This window comes from Bombus flavifrons, chromosome 2, assembly GCF_040668555.2.
Source record: "Bombus flavifrons isolate JBK064 chromosome 2, iyBomFlav1_principal, whole genome shotgun sequence".
In the NCBI taxonomy this organism is placed as follows: Eukaryota; Metazoa; Arthropoda; class Insecta; order Hymenoptera; family Apidae; genus Bombus; species Bombus flavifrons.
This window is the reverse complement of record NC_138443.1, coordinates 16,944,927-16,963,179: the sequence shown is the minus strand read 5'-3', so window position 1 is coordinate 16,963,179 and position 18,253 is coordinate 16,944,927. Positions and strand designations below refer to the sequence as shown.

At 37.0% G+C, this 18,253-nt stretch overlaps 1 protein-coding gene across 2 annotated transcripts in view; it reads left to right on the top strand.

Annotated features, from left to right (window-relative positions):
* Positions 1-18,253, top strand: part of LOC138189794 (LON peptidase N-terminal domain and RING finger protein 3) — a 64,730-nt gene that overhangs the window by 33,902 nt on the left and 12,575 nt on the right. Inside the window, exons 1-3 of one of the 2 annotated variants that reach the window (XM_069131956.1) lie at positions 2,692-2,914; positions 11,359-11,477; positions 13,219-13,341. In XM_069131956.1, the coding sequence (XP_068988057.1) occupies positions 2,713-2,914; positions 11,359-11,477; positions 13,219-13,341 (444 nt within the window). In that variant the 5' untranslated portion in view covers positions 2,692-2,712. Of the gene's footprint in view, positions 1-2,691; positions 2,915-11,358; positions 11,478-13,218; positions 13,342-18,253 lie in introns of those variants that run through there. The other variant, XM_069131955.1, reaches the window with a different exon arrangement.

The following is an 18,253-nucleotide window of genomic DNA, read 5'->3' as shown; positions in this document are numbered from 1 at the left end:
GCGTCAAGGAGGCCGGGAGAGTAGGTCAGAGACAGCCAGGAAACTCGATCGAACGAAAGCATCAGCGGGGCGGTACTTGACCGTGAAAAATGGCCGTGTGTCTGTGCAAAGCGAAACAGCGAGGCCGGTCAGCGGATATCGTCGCTTTCTTGGCTTGGAGAAAGCTACCTGTTCTATTCCTTTGGCTTCTAACACGCGTGAAAATAATACGCGATTATCGCGCTGTTTCGAGGACACTCGCAGAAAAACGACAGATGATATTGTGGGAATTTTCTATCTGCATAGGATTTTCAGGATATCGTGGAAGAAAAGTTGAAAATATAATAATAGATGCTCTTAGATGGCACGTTGCAGGGGATGTTTCCGTATTATTCTTATGACTCACGATAGAAGTAAAAGCAAGATTACAAGAGATAGCTATCTTTCGTCTTTCTTTAGATATAAACAAATCGGTTGAAACGTAGTAATTTTTGGAAATAAACGCGAAGTACGCTAATGGCGGTGGTGGTGTCCTTTGTTGCTTTTATCGTTCACAATTTGCTTTATGAAATAAAGGTTTTTGTTGGCATAGGAAGTGTTGAGGTTATTTGATGTATAAACAGAGAAACTCGCGGATAAATTGTAAGGTAGCAAATATATTTTAATACAGAAGTGTAATTATAAGTAAGAATACAATTTGAGCTGGTCCAGATCCGCACGCTAGCATAGATAGTTACCCTATAACTGAAAACCCCGAAGCCAACGTCGCCTGTCTACCGTTTATGGTCAGCCTTCGTCGCAGTCTTTTGTCTATACGCTGTCAATGGCTTCAGTGCTTGAGAAAACTAAAAAGACCAGATGTAGAATTTTTCTAGAAATGGTGACCACTTCAACACCCTCCCTAAAACTCTATATCCCTACTAACAATTATCTCTTAATATTTTTCCAACTCTTGTCGTAAATATCTGAAAATTAATTTGTCAATGCCTTCACAAATACATTTGCCAGCCGCCTTTCTCTTTTCCATTCAAATTAATTTATTACAAAAAAAAAAAAAAAAAAAGCTACTAGAAGATTAAACAGATCATGTAGAGTTTTTTTTCTCTTAGAAATGGTGACCACTTCAACAGGAAGAAGATAAACACGAGAAATAAAATACAAATGGCGAGAGAAATATGTCAGGTGTAATAGCTAAGTCGTAGGTAATTTTCGAAAGTGCTACTACGTCACGTGGAAGCAAATAGTATCGTGCTTGTAGAAGTCGCCAGGGTTATTTCAGTGGTAAACGTAATGATGTAAAGTGGAATTCAATTTGTAAAACGATCAGAAGACATCCAATCGTGGTCGGCTAATGTATCGGTTATTACACCTGCAAAGTGTCGTTACATAATGTTACCGTTTACAACTAGCACGACACGTTGGTGAAACGTATCAGCTGACGGCAAACAATGATTTCCGTGCTTTGCTTCGAGGAATTGCACGATCATAGTCGTTCATCGTTGCAACAACGTTGCCAATCTCTGCTATTTTTATTGATTATGCATACATTTCGTTATGTTTGTGAAAGTTTGATCTGGTTGTTTGAAATGCAGAAAGCATTCGATCCAATTTCCAACTCTCTGAGCAGCTGCAGTTTATTTTAAATAATTCAAATATCGCAGTCCTTTTGATCCTGTTTATTTAATTCAAAAATTTACAATTTACAATTTCTACAAGTGACATCTTATTCGAAGTACTCGTTATTGTTAAAGTTAAAAGCAGATACTTCTTCTTTATTTTCTATTTTTAATCTCTGAACCTAGTCATTTTCCCAGCTACGACGACATATAATTACTTAATGCGAGATGTTACTTCTAGATATTTTAATTGTAATAATTGCTATCACGAAGTATGTACTTAGAAGTTGCTAGTTATAAATACACGCTCAATGTAAAGTAGTTTTTAAGCAACTTTCACTGAAATTGTCTAACGTTGTAACCTCTGTAATTCGAACGTTAAAAAATGCAAGTCAGTTTCGATAATATCATTTCCTATCCGTCAGCAAATTTGGCGAAACGATATATAATTTCCTTGCACTGGAAGAATAACAATGACATCCACGATTAACAGATCCAATAATCATTACTATACATCTTTGTCACGTACTCCAATGTATGATACATCTATGACCCTGGGAGTAGCAGATAAATGTATAAAGAAAAACGAGTATAAAGCAGGTTGTCATTAACCTAATCTTATCAGAATACAGAATCTAATCTCATAACTAGACTGCAGATATTTATTTAAATGAATAGAAAAACATGTAAAGATATACAGAATCTATATAACTCGTAAAAATATAAAGAACACCGAAAATAAAGTACTTTGATATTTACACGATAGCGCAGATCTCTATGTAAATTCTATCCGTTTTAGTTGCTTGCATAAAAATATAAATTTGCAGGAAAGTGCACGATCTACTTATAGCGACGTAGAACTAAAATTCAACACCGGATATGTGGAAACTGTACAAAAGAAAGAAGAAACCACGCTTCTCCACATTCATCGCAAAATCTTGTCGCGTTTCCGCCAGTATGCAACGGTTTCGTAAGGCTTTCGATTTCTTGCGATTATTTTGGCCCGCGAAAGCATCCGGGAAACGTGGCGATTCCTACCTCTACGTAACAGGAGGTGCCAGTGGCGTTGGGTAAATTGGCTGGGTGACACGATTCACAGAGATCGCGGAGATGTCTTATGCAAAACGGCGCGTCGAGTACGCATTGTACGCGCGTCGCGCGATTTCCGCGGATGATGCAAACTGACGCGTGCGAAAAGAATTACGCGAGAATACTTTGGCAAGTGGCGTGTCAAGGGACACTGTCGTCGTCCCAACGCACGTTCCACCGGTCGACACGTGGAGCATTATTGATCGTTGCCAGAATGGAAGGAGGGAATAGTAAGTACATATGTGCCGTTGATACGATGCACGCTGTGCTTTACTGTCTTACGCACGGCCAACCTGCTGCTACTGCTTTCGCGTTATGTCGAAGTTGAATTAAGGTATCGTACGAAAGCCTTAAATCAATTGTATGTACGTGTCTCGTAATGGTCGGCGAATATATTTTTAGGAAACGTTTGCGCATGCTGTTGTACGCAACACACAGCGTTGATCGTTCATCGTTTATTCTGGTTCTACGTATACAGGTTCCATGCATCATTTATTCTGGATCTACTGCATATCGATAATAATTTTTTTTCAATACGTTTCCCAAGCTCAAGAAATTTGTTAACGATAAAAAGATATACAATTTAAAGAAAAAAAGAACAATTTGACACGGTTAAACGCATCCTTCGCGATAGTAGAGCGCGATCGCAGGTAGTCGTCCACTAGTTTGATCAGACGATGGTCAAAGCTGCGGGGAACGGGGTGAATCGCGGGAAACAGGGTCTTTTGGTCTTCTCTCGACACGCTGGTGCAGCTGCATCGGGCGACGCATCGCCGTTGGATCGAATGGACGTCAGCCGTTCCGGCGCAAACAGCCAAGCGTTACGTAAAGGTCGGTCACCCGGCCGCGTACTTCATCGCCGTGCTTGTCGTTGCTGCTGCTGTTGCTCGAGGTACGGCGGCTTGTTAACTCGCTTCTCGAACTCGACCTTTATCTCTTTCTCACGTCTTTCTGACTGTCCGTTTTGTCTCATTCTTTAAACCATTGTCACGGTGGTCCCTTTCTTCGATATATTTCATAGCTGCACTTGCCTGCATGGTAACGACCGCGCTACGCATATTTATGCAAATTCATATTTTTACGAACACGAAAGAGTAGAATCTAATTAAAACGGGTACTCTACTTTGTATAATTTGCGTATTTCTGTATATTATGACCATTTTATATCTCCTCGTACTTTCGAATTTCTCATGGATGTGTCAAAATTCGGAGATTAGAAATGAGAAAATTTAGATTGTAACGTGGTGAGAATTTTTGTATCTTTTATTTGAGAAATTACGATTTGAGGGGATTTGTTTAAAATTGAAGAATTTGCACGAAGAATCGCTCATTAGGAGATATTCTTCATAGATCCGGCATTAAAGCTATGATGTAGGATTCTATTTGAGGAGGAAGAAATAAATATCGTTACAGGTTGATTCAAAGAATCTTGAATCGAGCGAACTTCATACTTCACGATAAATGAAGACACATTCTACGTTTGACCTCGCCAGTCTCGGCACAATTAAGTGTATTTTGTGATATCGTCAAGTATAATTACAAGAGCGTTAACCGAGGTCTTACTTTTCTTTGAAAATAATTTTACTCTCTTCGATGATAAAATAATATATGTAAGAACTACGCTAATGACACTCTTCTAATGACTGTAAAATAGGTGCTTATTCAGTATAAATGATACTAACGTTCGTCGATCGATTTTAAAATTTTCGTCTTGATGCGATATTTCTGAAATCACACGTTTGCGTGCAAAATGAGGACAACTATGTTTGCATTTGCAGATAGTAGAGCAGCGCTTTACGTGTTTCGATTAATTTAGTGTATTTTATCGATTGCAGAAACGACGCAGTACTTGGTTGACTAGTTGATTAACTTGGAAACAAAGTTCACATAGACTTGCATTAAACTTGAAGTTTCCATAGAGTTACTTAACTCGATGGCGAAGTTTATAATGAACGAAGTGAGATACAATTGGAGTTATAACGAATTCTATGATAATCACAATGCAATAAGTTTTATTGCACTGAAACTCCTATCCAGGAAACTACGGTTCGTGTGTTTCGATTTGACCTGTTATGCAGTCGAGTCAGTAGCTACAGACGTATCCAACGTGACAAGAATCGCCATGTATTACAATGAAGGTTTACAGCCAATATCGGAACATCTTTGAGCTATGAAATTCTAAAATTCACAACACCGCTATTGTAAGACTTGTTCTGAGATATAAATCGCTTGAAATTTTCATCCTGGTAAGGTTATCTCAAATTATTGTCTGATCATGTGATTCCCAGATTTGCGTTATTTTGAACTTTGATCCCAGACAATGGATCCTGAATCTATGAATCCGAATCTATGGTTCCTGGATCTAAGATGTTATTGGTCTCTAGTCGAATTTAAATTTGAATTTAGAATCTCAGATTCCAGATTTCCAAGATTCTGGACATCGAAAACAAGTCTAGACTCTTGGACTTTATATTTAATGTCCGAGGTTCAAAATTTGGTGTCGAAGTTCGAAGATTACGATCATAGAACAGGGATAGAAAGAATAGATAGAATAGATACGAGATCCTTTGACTCGCGAATGGCTTCAGATGGACCTCACAAATATGTGGTCATAAATCGTGAGATTCTACGTTGTAGAAATTGGCCGCAGATTCCAACGGCATGGATTACGAGGTCACACGCTTCAATTGTAGATCAGGACAGGTCTCATGACACTTGGATCATGGATTATTAGGTCCCACGGATCAGTGGTTTATCGGGACACACGCCACAATCCCTAAGTCGTGGACCTGGAATTCTATGTTCCTGTTACAAAAGTAAATCTCGTAACTTTAGGAGTATGGACTTTGAAGTTTGATGGTTCAGAAATGGGTTAGAGTATTCTATAAGTTTGAGGTCACGTAGTTCGGGATCTTGCTGTTCTAGAATATCCTGATGCATGTTCTACTGCATTGTTGTAGTTTAGACTGTTCTCTTGGCTCCGATATCTTGGCCTCGAGGAGTTTATTACTCGATTATGCTTCTCTTATTTGGATCGTTTCCCTTTGCGTTGGTTCTTGTTAATTTCTGTATTTTTTAAATGTTTAGCAGTTGCTACCTCATTTGCGAAGTCGACATTGTTGTTTATGTTTTTGTGATTTTTGCTGCATTTACGGGAAATCCAAAGATGAAAAATGCGACAAAGATGTGAAACGTGAACGATATTCGATGATATATAAAATATATAATATAAAATAGCTCTAAACGAAGGTAAAGTATTTATAATCTTCAATAAATGAAATGATTTTTAAATGAAATGATTTTTGCTGCATTTACGGGAAATCTATAGATGAAAAATGCGACAAAGATGTGGAACGTGAACGATATTCGATGATATATAAAATATCCAAGGTAAAGTATTTATAATCTTCAATAAATGAAATAAATGTCTATTGTGATTCTACCACAAGATTCATCTAAATATAAATCTGCATAAAAATTTACATTATGCTAATTAACGGTGTTCAAGTATATCTTGTTATTCCGCGACCGCTTACTATTTTTTACTTTTCTGTCTTTTTTTACAGATTGTGTCGTCGCTATAATACCGTTGTCGGTTAACGGCATTTCCAAGCAATTGCATTTCCTTTATTTAACTTTTTTCACGGTTTTATTGGCGATGTTGGTCGTGGCGATATATATTCCACTCCTAATATAAACCAAAGCATTTTTATTGAAGCGTCCATTATTCGATGAACGCACTCGTCTACGATAACTCGACTTTCATCGATATCGTGGCCGTCTAATTAATTATCGACACTGCCTCCTCTGTTTTCTTGCTTCTTATTTCTTGCAACAGTAGGTTTCTTTCACGCTCTTCATTCGATTTAAATATTGTGAACGACGCTTCTTCTTGTGTGACTCAACCACGACCAACGAATGTCTTGTTTCTTTTATCAGTGAATTTCTTTTCCACAAACGCTAACTCCTTTTTCCGACTATGCACGTGATCCATTCAGTACATTTATGGGTGCGATATGTCGTCAGCTACGAGTTAGTTATTATAAGTTAGTCATTAGTTAAAGTTTCAATAGGGTTGAATTTAGCAAATTTGTAAAAGTGACAGTGAAAGGCTTCGAGGACCGTGAAGCCCTAAATCATTGATACCGATATCGGCTAATATTGATTTGCTGTGGATATTTCAGTAGCGATGAAAGCAGGCGGATACATTTTGATCGAATTACTTCTATGTTCTAAATTATATCTTTCCTTTCTAATGAAGTTACGTCAATTCAGCCGTTACATAGACGAAGATAGAGATTGTCTCTTTTTTCCGAGCACCTCCAGACACATGTTATTCCGAGAAGAAATAAATCGGCAGACATGCAGTTGTTAAACTCGTTAACGCAACCTCTTTAAGCTGTAATCAAGTTGATTAAGTGGAATAAGTGTGTAATCGATTACTCGGTCTGCATCTCGATTCTGTAGCCAGGAAATAGAGATATAATACCGTGTAATACGATCGGTCGAATTAACGAATAATCTTATTAGTTGCGAGCAGTTGATCATTTTTATGACTAATTTCAATCAAGTCATAAGCCTTCTTCTGTTAAAAACAGCGTACAAAGGAAATAAATATATCTTTAACGTTGCTACATGCGAATACGATTTTAGATCATCCTAAATACCATACTAAGATTTATTTTCCTCGTATCCGTAAATCAGAAAGCATTTCAGAGTTTCTATTTTTGCATGCACACAAAAAATGCTTCAAAGAACGGTCCAAAATTCCAGTGACACTTTTACGTGCTCCTTTGCTGACTCATCGGGCCAATTTAACGAACATCTGGATCTCGTTCATTGGCCGATCACGTGTCTATTCGTTAGATGTTCAGGGTAAAGGTTGTTGCTTGTATCAGCCTTTAATCTCTTTTACATGTGTTTCACAGTGGAGGAACACTTGAACGATACGTATAAGATGTATAAGGGCTTATTTGTCTGGAAAAAAACGTGCTGATGTTCCGTGCATTTGGTTGGACGGTTAGACAGACCTGGTTTTCTGTTTCTTTTTTTTTTTTTTTCTTTTTTACCTCTCCTCGGGAGGTACTCGCGTGGGCAGATTATTACTTGCGTCTGTGTGCAAGTGTTGTGGAGTATTGCAGCTCGTAACTTGTTCTCGGAATGAACTTCTATCGATTGAACCCGACATCCTGTTCTCGTGCGACGCGCTCAGAAGGCCCTTTGTCTTTCTTCGCAGCAGAGCGGTTCAGATCGAAACTGGTTGGCCCTGTTTTTTAATGACTTTGACTTCTTTCCGTATCGTGTTGCACTCTCGCGACAAGTTTATAAGAATAAAATAATATTCTATGTTCATTTGAATTTTTAGGGATTTGATTATTAGGTATATCGTATCGAAAAAAAAAAAAAATTAAAGGTGAAAATATTTTGTCAAAATTTTCGCTTCGAACGTAATGCTCTCGTTGTATTTTTCGAATACCTCCAGAAGCGATTGAAAATAAATTTCGACGATGATCTCATGGAAGAAGATGGTTTTATGTGTTTCTACTTTTATGTATTTTTCTTTCTTTTTCAATCGTTTTCCGTAGGCTACAGGAAGTTGAACATTTTTCCTTTTTAAAGCTGTAAACGTCGTTTCGATGTTGGCTCTTCCTTTTCAGAAGAATATGGAATTTTTAACGGAGAATTTATGAGCCGCGTTCACTCGTTAAGGATGTAAACGTTCCTCTTGCCTACGAAACCGCATTTGGAACGCGCTGTTCAATGTATAAGCGTTCTTTTATGCATTTCGCCACTTAGAGAGGTTAATCCCTCTATAAATCACGTTATTAAAGATTAAAATGTTATTTTACTTCGCACATTTGTCTTTAAATTTGTCAGCTATATATTATTCACATATTACTTAAATATAACTGAAAATATTATTTTTGGAAAATTGAGCGACGGACTGCAGTCCTATTTTGCTGATACGATGCTGGTATGATACGCGAACTAAAAATGAATATTTCCAACACAGCTGAGAAACGCGTTTCTGTTACTTTTGATACTTAATTTATTTATCACTTGAATACGTGGTCTGCCGGCGTTTATTACATTTGCTTTAAGAGGTGAATAAATAATAACAAGTGTTTTTAGATTTAATTAAATTTATCTTTCTGTAAACTTTCGTGCTTTTTAGTCATATATAAATATATTTTCTTCTAGAAGCTTATTTTCCTTAAATGCAACGATGCCAATATATTGCGTCAACTTCCTTCTACGTAAATTCATTCTCGTCAAGCAGAAATCTAAGTAGGACGTAAATTTAGCGAAAAAATTCGAAAAGTCAACAATCTCTGGTTTAAGTTTTATTACTAAAACACGACGTTTTAAACGAGAAGCAAACTCGTAAACTCGCAAAGTTTATACCCAGCGTGAAAAAGAGAATTGCAAGGTGGCCAGTTTACTTCATCGTTCGACCGTAAAATCGCCATTCTTCACGCTAAACCCTCACTGTCATAATCGGTGTCAGTTGAACGAAAACGAGCAACAAGCTGCCGCAGTACCGTCAAGAAAAGCGTTGGTTGCTAGTGACGAGCATGCGATTTGCACGATACAGGCGGGACTGCATCCTGGCATTGTGAGCAATGTCATTGCCTCCGCGGGTAGAGGCCCTTGCCTGGTCGAGGACGAATTTCCGGCACGCGCCATCACCACCAATGCCAAGTCGAACCGATTCATCGACCTTCATTTATCAACGCTGACCGCAGGTCTGTCGACATCGTAAATCTTCTTTAAACGCGTTTTGCGGATTGTCGCGCGTGCGACATTTAGTCTTGCGATATACGAATACTCTATTCACCGGATTGCTTTGTCACCTAGTACGATTATGAAGACAGAATAGGGTCGCGACGATGAATTTTTGTAGCACGTTTTAGTATGACCGCAGTAGCGAGTTTTATGATGATTTATGGTATCATTTGGAAGATCGAAATTAACGTGATATTTAATTTTGACGATGAGCAATTTGGTTTGGTTTTAAGTTGATCGCCAAGTGTGATGATTTGTGCTATTGTAATACTTGGAACCTTAGCATTGATATGATCTTCAATGTTGGCAAAGAGATTTTTTTATTATTGAAAGAGATATATCTACTGTTACAAGATAAAATTGTTGAGAATATTGATCAGAAAGTGGAGAGTTTAAAATGGTTTAAATTCAATTTTAATTTACCGTATTTACCGTTTTTCATTCGACTTGATTTTATAACGACGGACAGAGGAATGGCTAGTAGCTCACGTTTAAATGATATTTTACGCGTAATAAATGAATTTTCAATCACACAGCGAACCGTCGTAATTATGGAATAGTGGTGAATATTTCGTTCATATGCGCACTGTCTCGAAGAGCAACGGATGCCATCGAAATCGTGACCGCGTACAAACCTATTTCGAGAAAGTTACATGACGATGTTCCAGCGTGACTACGCGCATTCGGCTTACACGAGCGCCTGGTTCATAGTAAACTTTACCTTGAGTAAATTATAGGATGAAACGTTGCATTAGGCTGATTCGTTTGATCGGCGCTTATGGGAGGAGTAATGCGATCGAAATCGTTTTCTTTAATTCCGGGTCGGTCTAATGCCTCTGCTCAATTCCATAATTTCGTATTAGTTGTACGTGCGCGAAGGAAATTTTATTATTTTTTTATTTTTTATTTTCATCAACGTCCAGCAATAATCTTCGAATGACGCAAATTTAAATGTTACCTTAAGGACGACGAAGAAACGATGATATATTTCTTGCGTGGAGAAGATTTCTTTTGCTCGATGTTCAGATAGGATTGCTTCTACCTTAATGTGACTCACGATAGTCGTAAAGATATAAATTCTACTTTTTGTTTAAATATTCTCTCAAAACGGAATATATATTCGTATAATGAGAAACCAGATCAGAATGATAAAATTACAAATATACGGTACATTCTGAGAACTTGTGAAACAATTTTATGTTCTGCGAATAAATTGGCAGAGAAACGTCGACGCTTGCGTCGCATAATGTTCCTCGTTGGCATAGCCTATAAACAGACGAATTGCCTTTTTAGGCGATTATTATCATTACTCTATTCCATTCGCGATTTGTAGTTTTATGGTAACGAAGAAATCTACACCACGGTATTACTTTCTTTACGAAAAAGTACAAAATAATTAACGATTCTGCGACGGCTGGTTAATTTCTTAATTTACGAGCCGCTTTATACATTATTCAAACGATTGAAATGGCTTCTCGGGCAATCAACATTCGTCGTGAAATCTCAATGACGCGAACGCTTATCGAATAGCGATTTAAGAATAAGGACGATGTCGAGATTTGAAGAGCGTCATTGAGTTGCACGAATTTGTATTCAGCGGGAGATCGTTTTACGCTTATGCAAAAGTGAAAAAGATATTTGTCGTGACAAGGAAATTGTTTAATCAAATTTAACTTCCCCACAGAATTTTTAGAGGCTTTAGAAACATCGGTTTTGTCCAAGAATTTCCTCCATCGTTACGTGAAATCTTTCCCCGAAATTTAATCTGCGAGGAAAGGTATTGCGGTGAAACAGAAGGGACCATCTTGTTGCCAAGAGAATTCCCGTCTGTACTCATCGGAGTCAATATCCTAGCGATGCTTTACGTTCCTGTTTCCTCCTGTTTCAGCGCCAAACAGCCCACTCCATCTTAGCAACAGGGCTCACGTTTTGCTCCTGCTGAATAGGCCTCAAGCCTCCCTTACGGATGCTGATCATGCTGTTAGGCTACGACCGGACTGGGGCAAGGTGAGAAACACCTTTTTGTCATGGTACATTATCGCGTTAGAATAGCGTGCGAAAGAGCAGTGAACGTGCAAATAATTTGTATCGCGTGTATACGAGAAAATAATTTATTTGATGTTTTATGTCAACTTAGTTTTTACTTGTCATAGAATTAGATGGATTTCTTGGCGTGCGCCGTTTTAGGAACGCGTGATAACGTTCGAGTCAATGAAAATAATGTGTCACGTATAATATATTAATAAGTTATGACGCATGGTTCTTGAATTATGAATAAAGCTGTTTATTTAATTGCAGTGCATTTTATTTGATATAAGTCGGAAGATATTTTCGCCATATTTATCTTTTGTCATGCGATCTGTTTTAATATTCAAATATTTCTATGAAAGCTAAAAAGATGTGACACGTAAAATTGAAAATAACGATTGCGTACAAGCATATTTGATTGAAATTTCTCGCGTGACTGTAACATAAGAGGCAGTGTGTTTCTCCTACTTGGCACGCAGTTCGATCAGATGTCTGGCTACGTATTGTCCTTTTACCCTTAACCCAATCCTGGCCCAAACTCACCAAGCCACGCGTGACACATTATTTCCAACCGAGATCCGAGGGTTAGATTAGATGTCTGATAGTCTGATTCAAAGCAACCACCTTATCGAGAAACGTGACAAGTAGGAAGAATTTTCTTTCAGTTTCATTAATTTTACATATATTTCACTGAATTAATTTTACGCTACGAATCAGATGGTAAATATTAAAAATTGTCATTAGTTTAACTTTTGGTAATGTTAACGATAAAAAATTATTTTTAGAAAGTTTATAGTTTATTAAATAATAATATTTCGACGTTTCTTATTCGTAAAATGAAATTAATATGTAGACTTACCTCCGTTTTCTGTTATTCCTATAATCATGAAATAAAAATACTTCGATCAATTTTAATGTTGTGTCTGTCCATTAAATCCGCTAATATGTTACTCAAAATACATGACGAACGAATTTTTTTCTGATCGATAACGCCGCGGTAGCTGTATCATTTATAGTAATGACGTAAATTGATAACGGTTTGTATTATCACGAGATAACATTGTTGCTAACAATGGAAATATCGTGCAGCATAAGGAAAAAAACCATACGCATCATCCGCCGATATAATGAAATAAAAATAATCGTTTGTATTGCTTTATGTAAAGCAATTTACATGCGTAGTTCTCTCTCTCTCTCTCTCTCTCTCTCTCTCTCTCTCTCTCTCTACACATCTGAATAATTTAAGCTCAGAGAAAAAAAGATCTGACTGATTTTATATTTGCATGAACGAACCAATTAAAATGAATGAACATCACGCCGTGCATTCTTGTAACATTAATTCTTCGATAAAACAACGTTGATTCATCGATAAAGTTCTTCCTGTTTCTACGCCTATGCATCTCATACATCTTTGTAGTTGGTTTTGTATGTTGGTACCGTTCTACACAAATTACGCGTTTATGTCAGTCCCGTTAAGGTGAAAAGTGAAAATTAAAAATAACTGTTTATTCGAGATACTTTGCTCAGGAAATATTATACATTTGACAAGCTTTTAACATTGTCCTATTTTTCTATTGATATTCGTCGTGTGAGTAGAACAGGTTATCAAGTAATATTCTGAATATTTTATAAAAATTTCATAAGATTTTCACTTTATGAGATATCGATTACCAGTTAAAACGGAGCGGGTTTTAATTACTGCTTTGTCATTTGTCAACAGGGTCATTACAGACGAGGGGTGGCTTTGTCGGCTCTTGGCAGACACGAGGAGGCGCTGTTTGCCCTTTGTATTAGCGTAGCTATCGACAAGAATCCTCAAGCTGTTCGTCACGAATTGATCAAGGTATGTCGATTTTTATATTAAGTCTAAATGTTACGTCGTCCTGTGGATAACGTTCACCTTTCGCGCCTTGTTCCACTGCGAAAACCTGCGCGACCCTTTAACGTATTTCTGTTAGAGAAAAACAGCGTAGAATTGTTGCAATAACATTCTTATCATTTTTATTTCAATATCGAGATCTCAGCAATCAATCGTCGCCGAAGAGTTTATGATAATTTGAAGAAGGAGACTGACAAATAAAATCAGCCATCCTTGAACGATGCAACAAAGTCTATCAGATAAATTAGATTTTTTTTCTGAAATAATTTCTTTAGTGGCTATAGAAGATGAAATTATAAAGTTGTTTATTACAAGTTTAAAAAAATGCACAAAAAGAAACTCATTTACTACGTTCACTGTTATCTCGATCGTTCCGTTGATTGTTATCGAGTTAATTTATTACGCGTTTTCCACGCTTTTCTTGATAAACTTCGATAAAGATCACGTTATGTTCTACGGTTAATTCTACGCGTTTTCTTATAACCTTAGAATAACATGTACTGTGAGCTGTAATAACAGAGGACAAGTGAATTTTATTTCGACATTGATAAAGAAAGGTTACTTGCAACAATTTTCTTGCTGTAATTTATTAACGATATTTATATACTTCTACTGATAAGTTACTTTTGACAAATTTTTGTAAACAATTCGACCGTCGTACGCAAGAATTCAATTAACTTTCTAATGTAATTAAGTAATGCAAAGTAATGTTCATAGAAATTAATCGATGGGTAAATAATATTAAATTAATATATATAAATATTAAAAATATCGCTAGAATTTTTACATTCGTCTTATCTTTACGATGCAATACTTTCAACTAGTCGTTTACAATGTCCATCTCGACATCAAGAAAGAAAAAATAATATCCACTGAACGAGAATCCAAGAATACCATCATTTATTTAGATAAAATACCATATTATTTATTTACATAGATTTATTTCAATTCAATTATTTAGATTACTTTCACAAAATTGTTTTTAGATTACATTACCTTAATTATTGTTCCAACACAATATTTAGTGATTATTCTAATCAAGCACGCTCGTATATAAAATAACGACACAATGTTATATAGATTGCGTTAGCATAAATAAAGCGTAACACTCCTTTAGAAGCGTCCGACGTTAGATCTGAAAGAGTCAACGACTCGATCCGCGTGTAATTCTCTGCACGGAACGAAATCCTTTGGCGAGGGATCCGTTAGCGTTTATTCTCATTTTAATATGGTCGCGAACGATGCACGACCGGTGGATAAGTACTCGCGGATGAACAGTACAAACGAGCAAAAGAGAGATCAAGATACCGCGACGAAGTCACGAACGTGTACAAAAGAAATGGACGTCTGTGCGCGACGGCATTTCCGGTACGGCTGCTAGCGGTGTAGCTTAATGACTCGGTATGATAGTCGTCAGGTGAGTGACCCGTACCGGGGCAATGATAACTACTCGCGAATAGACACGCTGTTCGAGGAGAGCGTACTGTTTGTTGCGTGACGCGTGTTCCTCTCGATTCTGACTTTCGTGCCGATTCCTCGCTTCTCGTATCGTTTTTCCTTCCCTCTCCTTTGCGTCGTTAGTAAACTATCGCGCGTCACGAGAATACGTGGAAAATACAAAGAATATGATAATTGGAAGAGAAATGTACGTCGGCTAGTGTTAACGTGATTATTATAGATATGAAGTTTATGTCTCGTAGATTTATGAGAATAAAGTTCACGATACTGCAATTTTTCTAGTAAATGTTTAACTTTATAGCATAACAACAGTTTCTACGTATTGAATGTCTCGCTCTTGCGTTGAAGAAGATTTAAAGCGGAGCGATGTAAAAAGATCCTTGCTATAGTCTGTAAACTTAAAAAAAAAAAAAAAAAAAGAAAAAGGTCTGCAATTGAAACTGTTGTTATTTCTATACTCAGAGGTAAGATCAGTATAGTTATTATTTTATTGAATGGATAAATCTATCGCTCCGTTCTGAGTCAAAAAAACCTTTATTGCACGCGCTTACAAAAACTGGGGACAAAAACAAAAAAGCATCTTAAGCCTATCGATTAAATCTATCGATTGTAAATAGGATCATCCTCTAGTTACTATCTCTTATAACTAAAACGCATTTGCATATGGATGGCGAGCACGAACTCACGTTGTCATTTTCAAGAGAAACGTATGTAGAATAGGATACTTCTTATGTCTATTGGATCGTACGTTTAATCAAATATATGAATATTTGATTGGTTCAGAGATATACGAGGAACATTATTTACTGGCTGGAAATTAAATAAAATATATTATATAATAAAGAAACTGGTTTTACGCCTTTTAACGTATTATAATATCTCTATATTCTCAGATTTATAAAATGATATTTCTTTCAAAAGTGTAAAACGGAACTAATGAATTGATTTTTAATTAGTCACAATGGCGGTCGTTCTTCGTTCTGTTTCTGCGACGTAGTCGGCCTAATTAGATGAATAATTTCGCATATGTTGTAAATAAAGTTATGTAAATTTATTGAATGAAATTAATATGGATTCTATCTGTGTAAAGTGTACGGTTAAAAGCGAGATGTATAATAATTTACAGCATAATGGAGTGTCGACGAAGTCACCTTAGCCTGAAAAAGTTTCAAGTCCAAGCTGGCATCAACGGGTTAATTAAGTTCGATTAAATCTGATTTCTCGCGAGAAAGAATCGTGATGACTATAAGAATTATACCGCGTGGCATTAACCGAAGACCTCATCACGCACACACCACCCTCTTAGGCAGCCTTTACACAATCATTTCTCCATTTTCTGAGAAATATCTGATTAATCAAGTCACTAATGAAATTATGTTGGAAAGTTCGGACAAGCCGAAATGCTCGAACAGCGAGATCGCAAACATGAATTTTCTTATTCAGGTCGAATTGAAGTTTTCTCACATAAAATTATTTTATAGGAATTACGTATAATCTGTAGATCAATGTATGCAGCGAGTTGGAAAAAATATTTGTTTTTCGTCATTCTTGATATTTAAACGATTTACAGATTCAATTTTAATGCGATTGTCTTCATGTTATTTTTTTTTCAAAGAAATATCTAAAGATACGAATTTTACCATTCAAACTATAAAGAAAAACAACGAAAGATGAATTCGACGTTTGATTCTTTGCGCCTTGATCTAAATTGATTTCTACAATTATCTCATAAATTTCAACGATATCATTCTTCCACGAAACATCCACACGTCTCGTGGGCGTGAAGATGAATAGCCTAAGTTAGACGATAAATATTCTGTGAATTGACATTCATGAATACCTTGGGGCATTAGGCCGAACCACGCATACGATTCGATTCTTCGTTATATAATAAACTTACGAGCGTCCTACGCGTCCAATGAAAACAAATTTCAACTAAGTAGAAAAAGAACAAATTTATTTCCCTGTTGACCTCCTGAACGTCGTATCAGTCGACCATGTGACAATCCGATAATTCCAATAAGGCTCTCCAGGTGAGTGACCCAAGGCTAGTCCACATTGGAGGCAAGGCCAGCGATAATCACTCACAGCAACTCGAGACGTCTGGCTCTTTGGATCGCGACTATTGTTTTTTCCGACGCGAGAATAAGCCGGTGCAGCTGCAGAATAAAAATTTATCGCGGGTATTCCACCGTTGCTTCTTTTCCATCAGTCTGTGATTCATCTGGAAAACGCTATTTCGTAATTATATAGAATACTTTAAGCGATTGAGCAAACATAGCATTAGAATTTTCTCATCGATTATACTGAAGCATAACACGCGTTAACGAAACATCAGCTATCAATATGAAACGTACCACTAAATTACACAAAATTTTCTAAATTGAGCTCGACGTCTCACATTTTGAAATTACACAAAATAGCCTAGCTAGCACGATAGCCAAAACCCTGAAATTTCACAATAACGAACAAGTTTAATTAATAAATGTTCCAATCATGATATTTAATCAAACAATTTCGTAAGATCCCATACGGATAGTTCTAAATTACAATGCCAGCCGCATGAGATTAATCTCGCGCGGTAAACCACCGTGGACTATGCAATCGAGCCAACTATCGCCAGAGCGTTCGATTTAATGGCGCCACGGGGGCGACCTGGGGTTAGAATTCGTCGAACGAGTCGAACGAATCGAAGAGGCACGACAAATTGAATTTCGAACGGTCATTATGTAACTTAGAGGCTGGTACAATCATTGACGCAAGTTGCACCGGTACTTATGTAAGATCGAGGAATCATTCTTTCCGCGCGGCGTTCGAGCCGTATGGCAAGCAACATCCGCACGTTTGCCACTTTCTTCTGCTTGAAAATGTTCTCCTATTGTGCCCGGATACGACTTAACCACGAGGAAGTTACACAAGGTGTCGTGAAATTTTCTAAACTCGCTCCTAACCTCTTTCTGTATTTTACTCTTCTTTTGTAACTCGCGGATGTTCGATCATTCGGAATCGTGTACTTTTGGTTTGTCTTGCGTTTTCTTCGCTCGTCGAAGGCGTTGAGAGGAATTAACGATTGTAAATGCTTGAAAACAGTGTTGCACGCCATTATGCAATCGTGTTTTTGTGAAAACGTGAGAGCCTTAGCGGAATGAAAAGATATACCACGAGATAAACAAGTATCGCCTTAATGGAAAGAATCTATTTTGAACGTTCTTCTTTTTCTTTTCTTTATTTTTCTTAGATCGTGTTCAGATAAGAAGTCAAGGTTCAGGTAGAGAATGTTTTGATATCAGAAAAAAGCAAATGTTCGATTTATTGAAGTACTTGAACTTGAGTTTGTGTGAGAAAATTGTGTTTAACGGTATAAGTTGAGGAAGAAAAAGTAAAATACGTGGAACCATCGCATCTAATAAATCGCTGC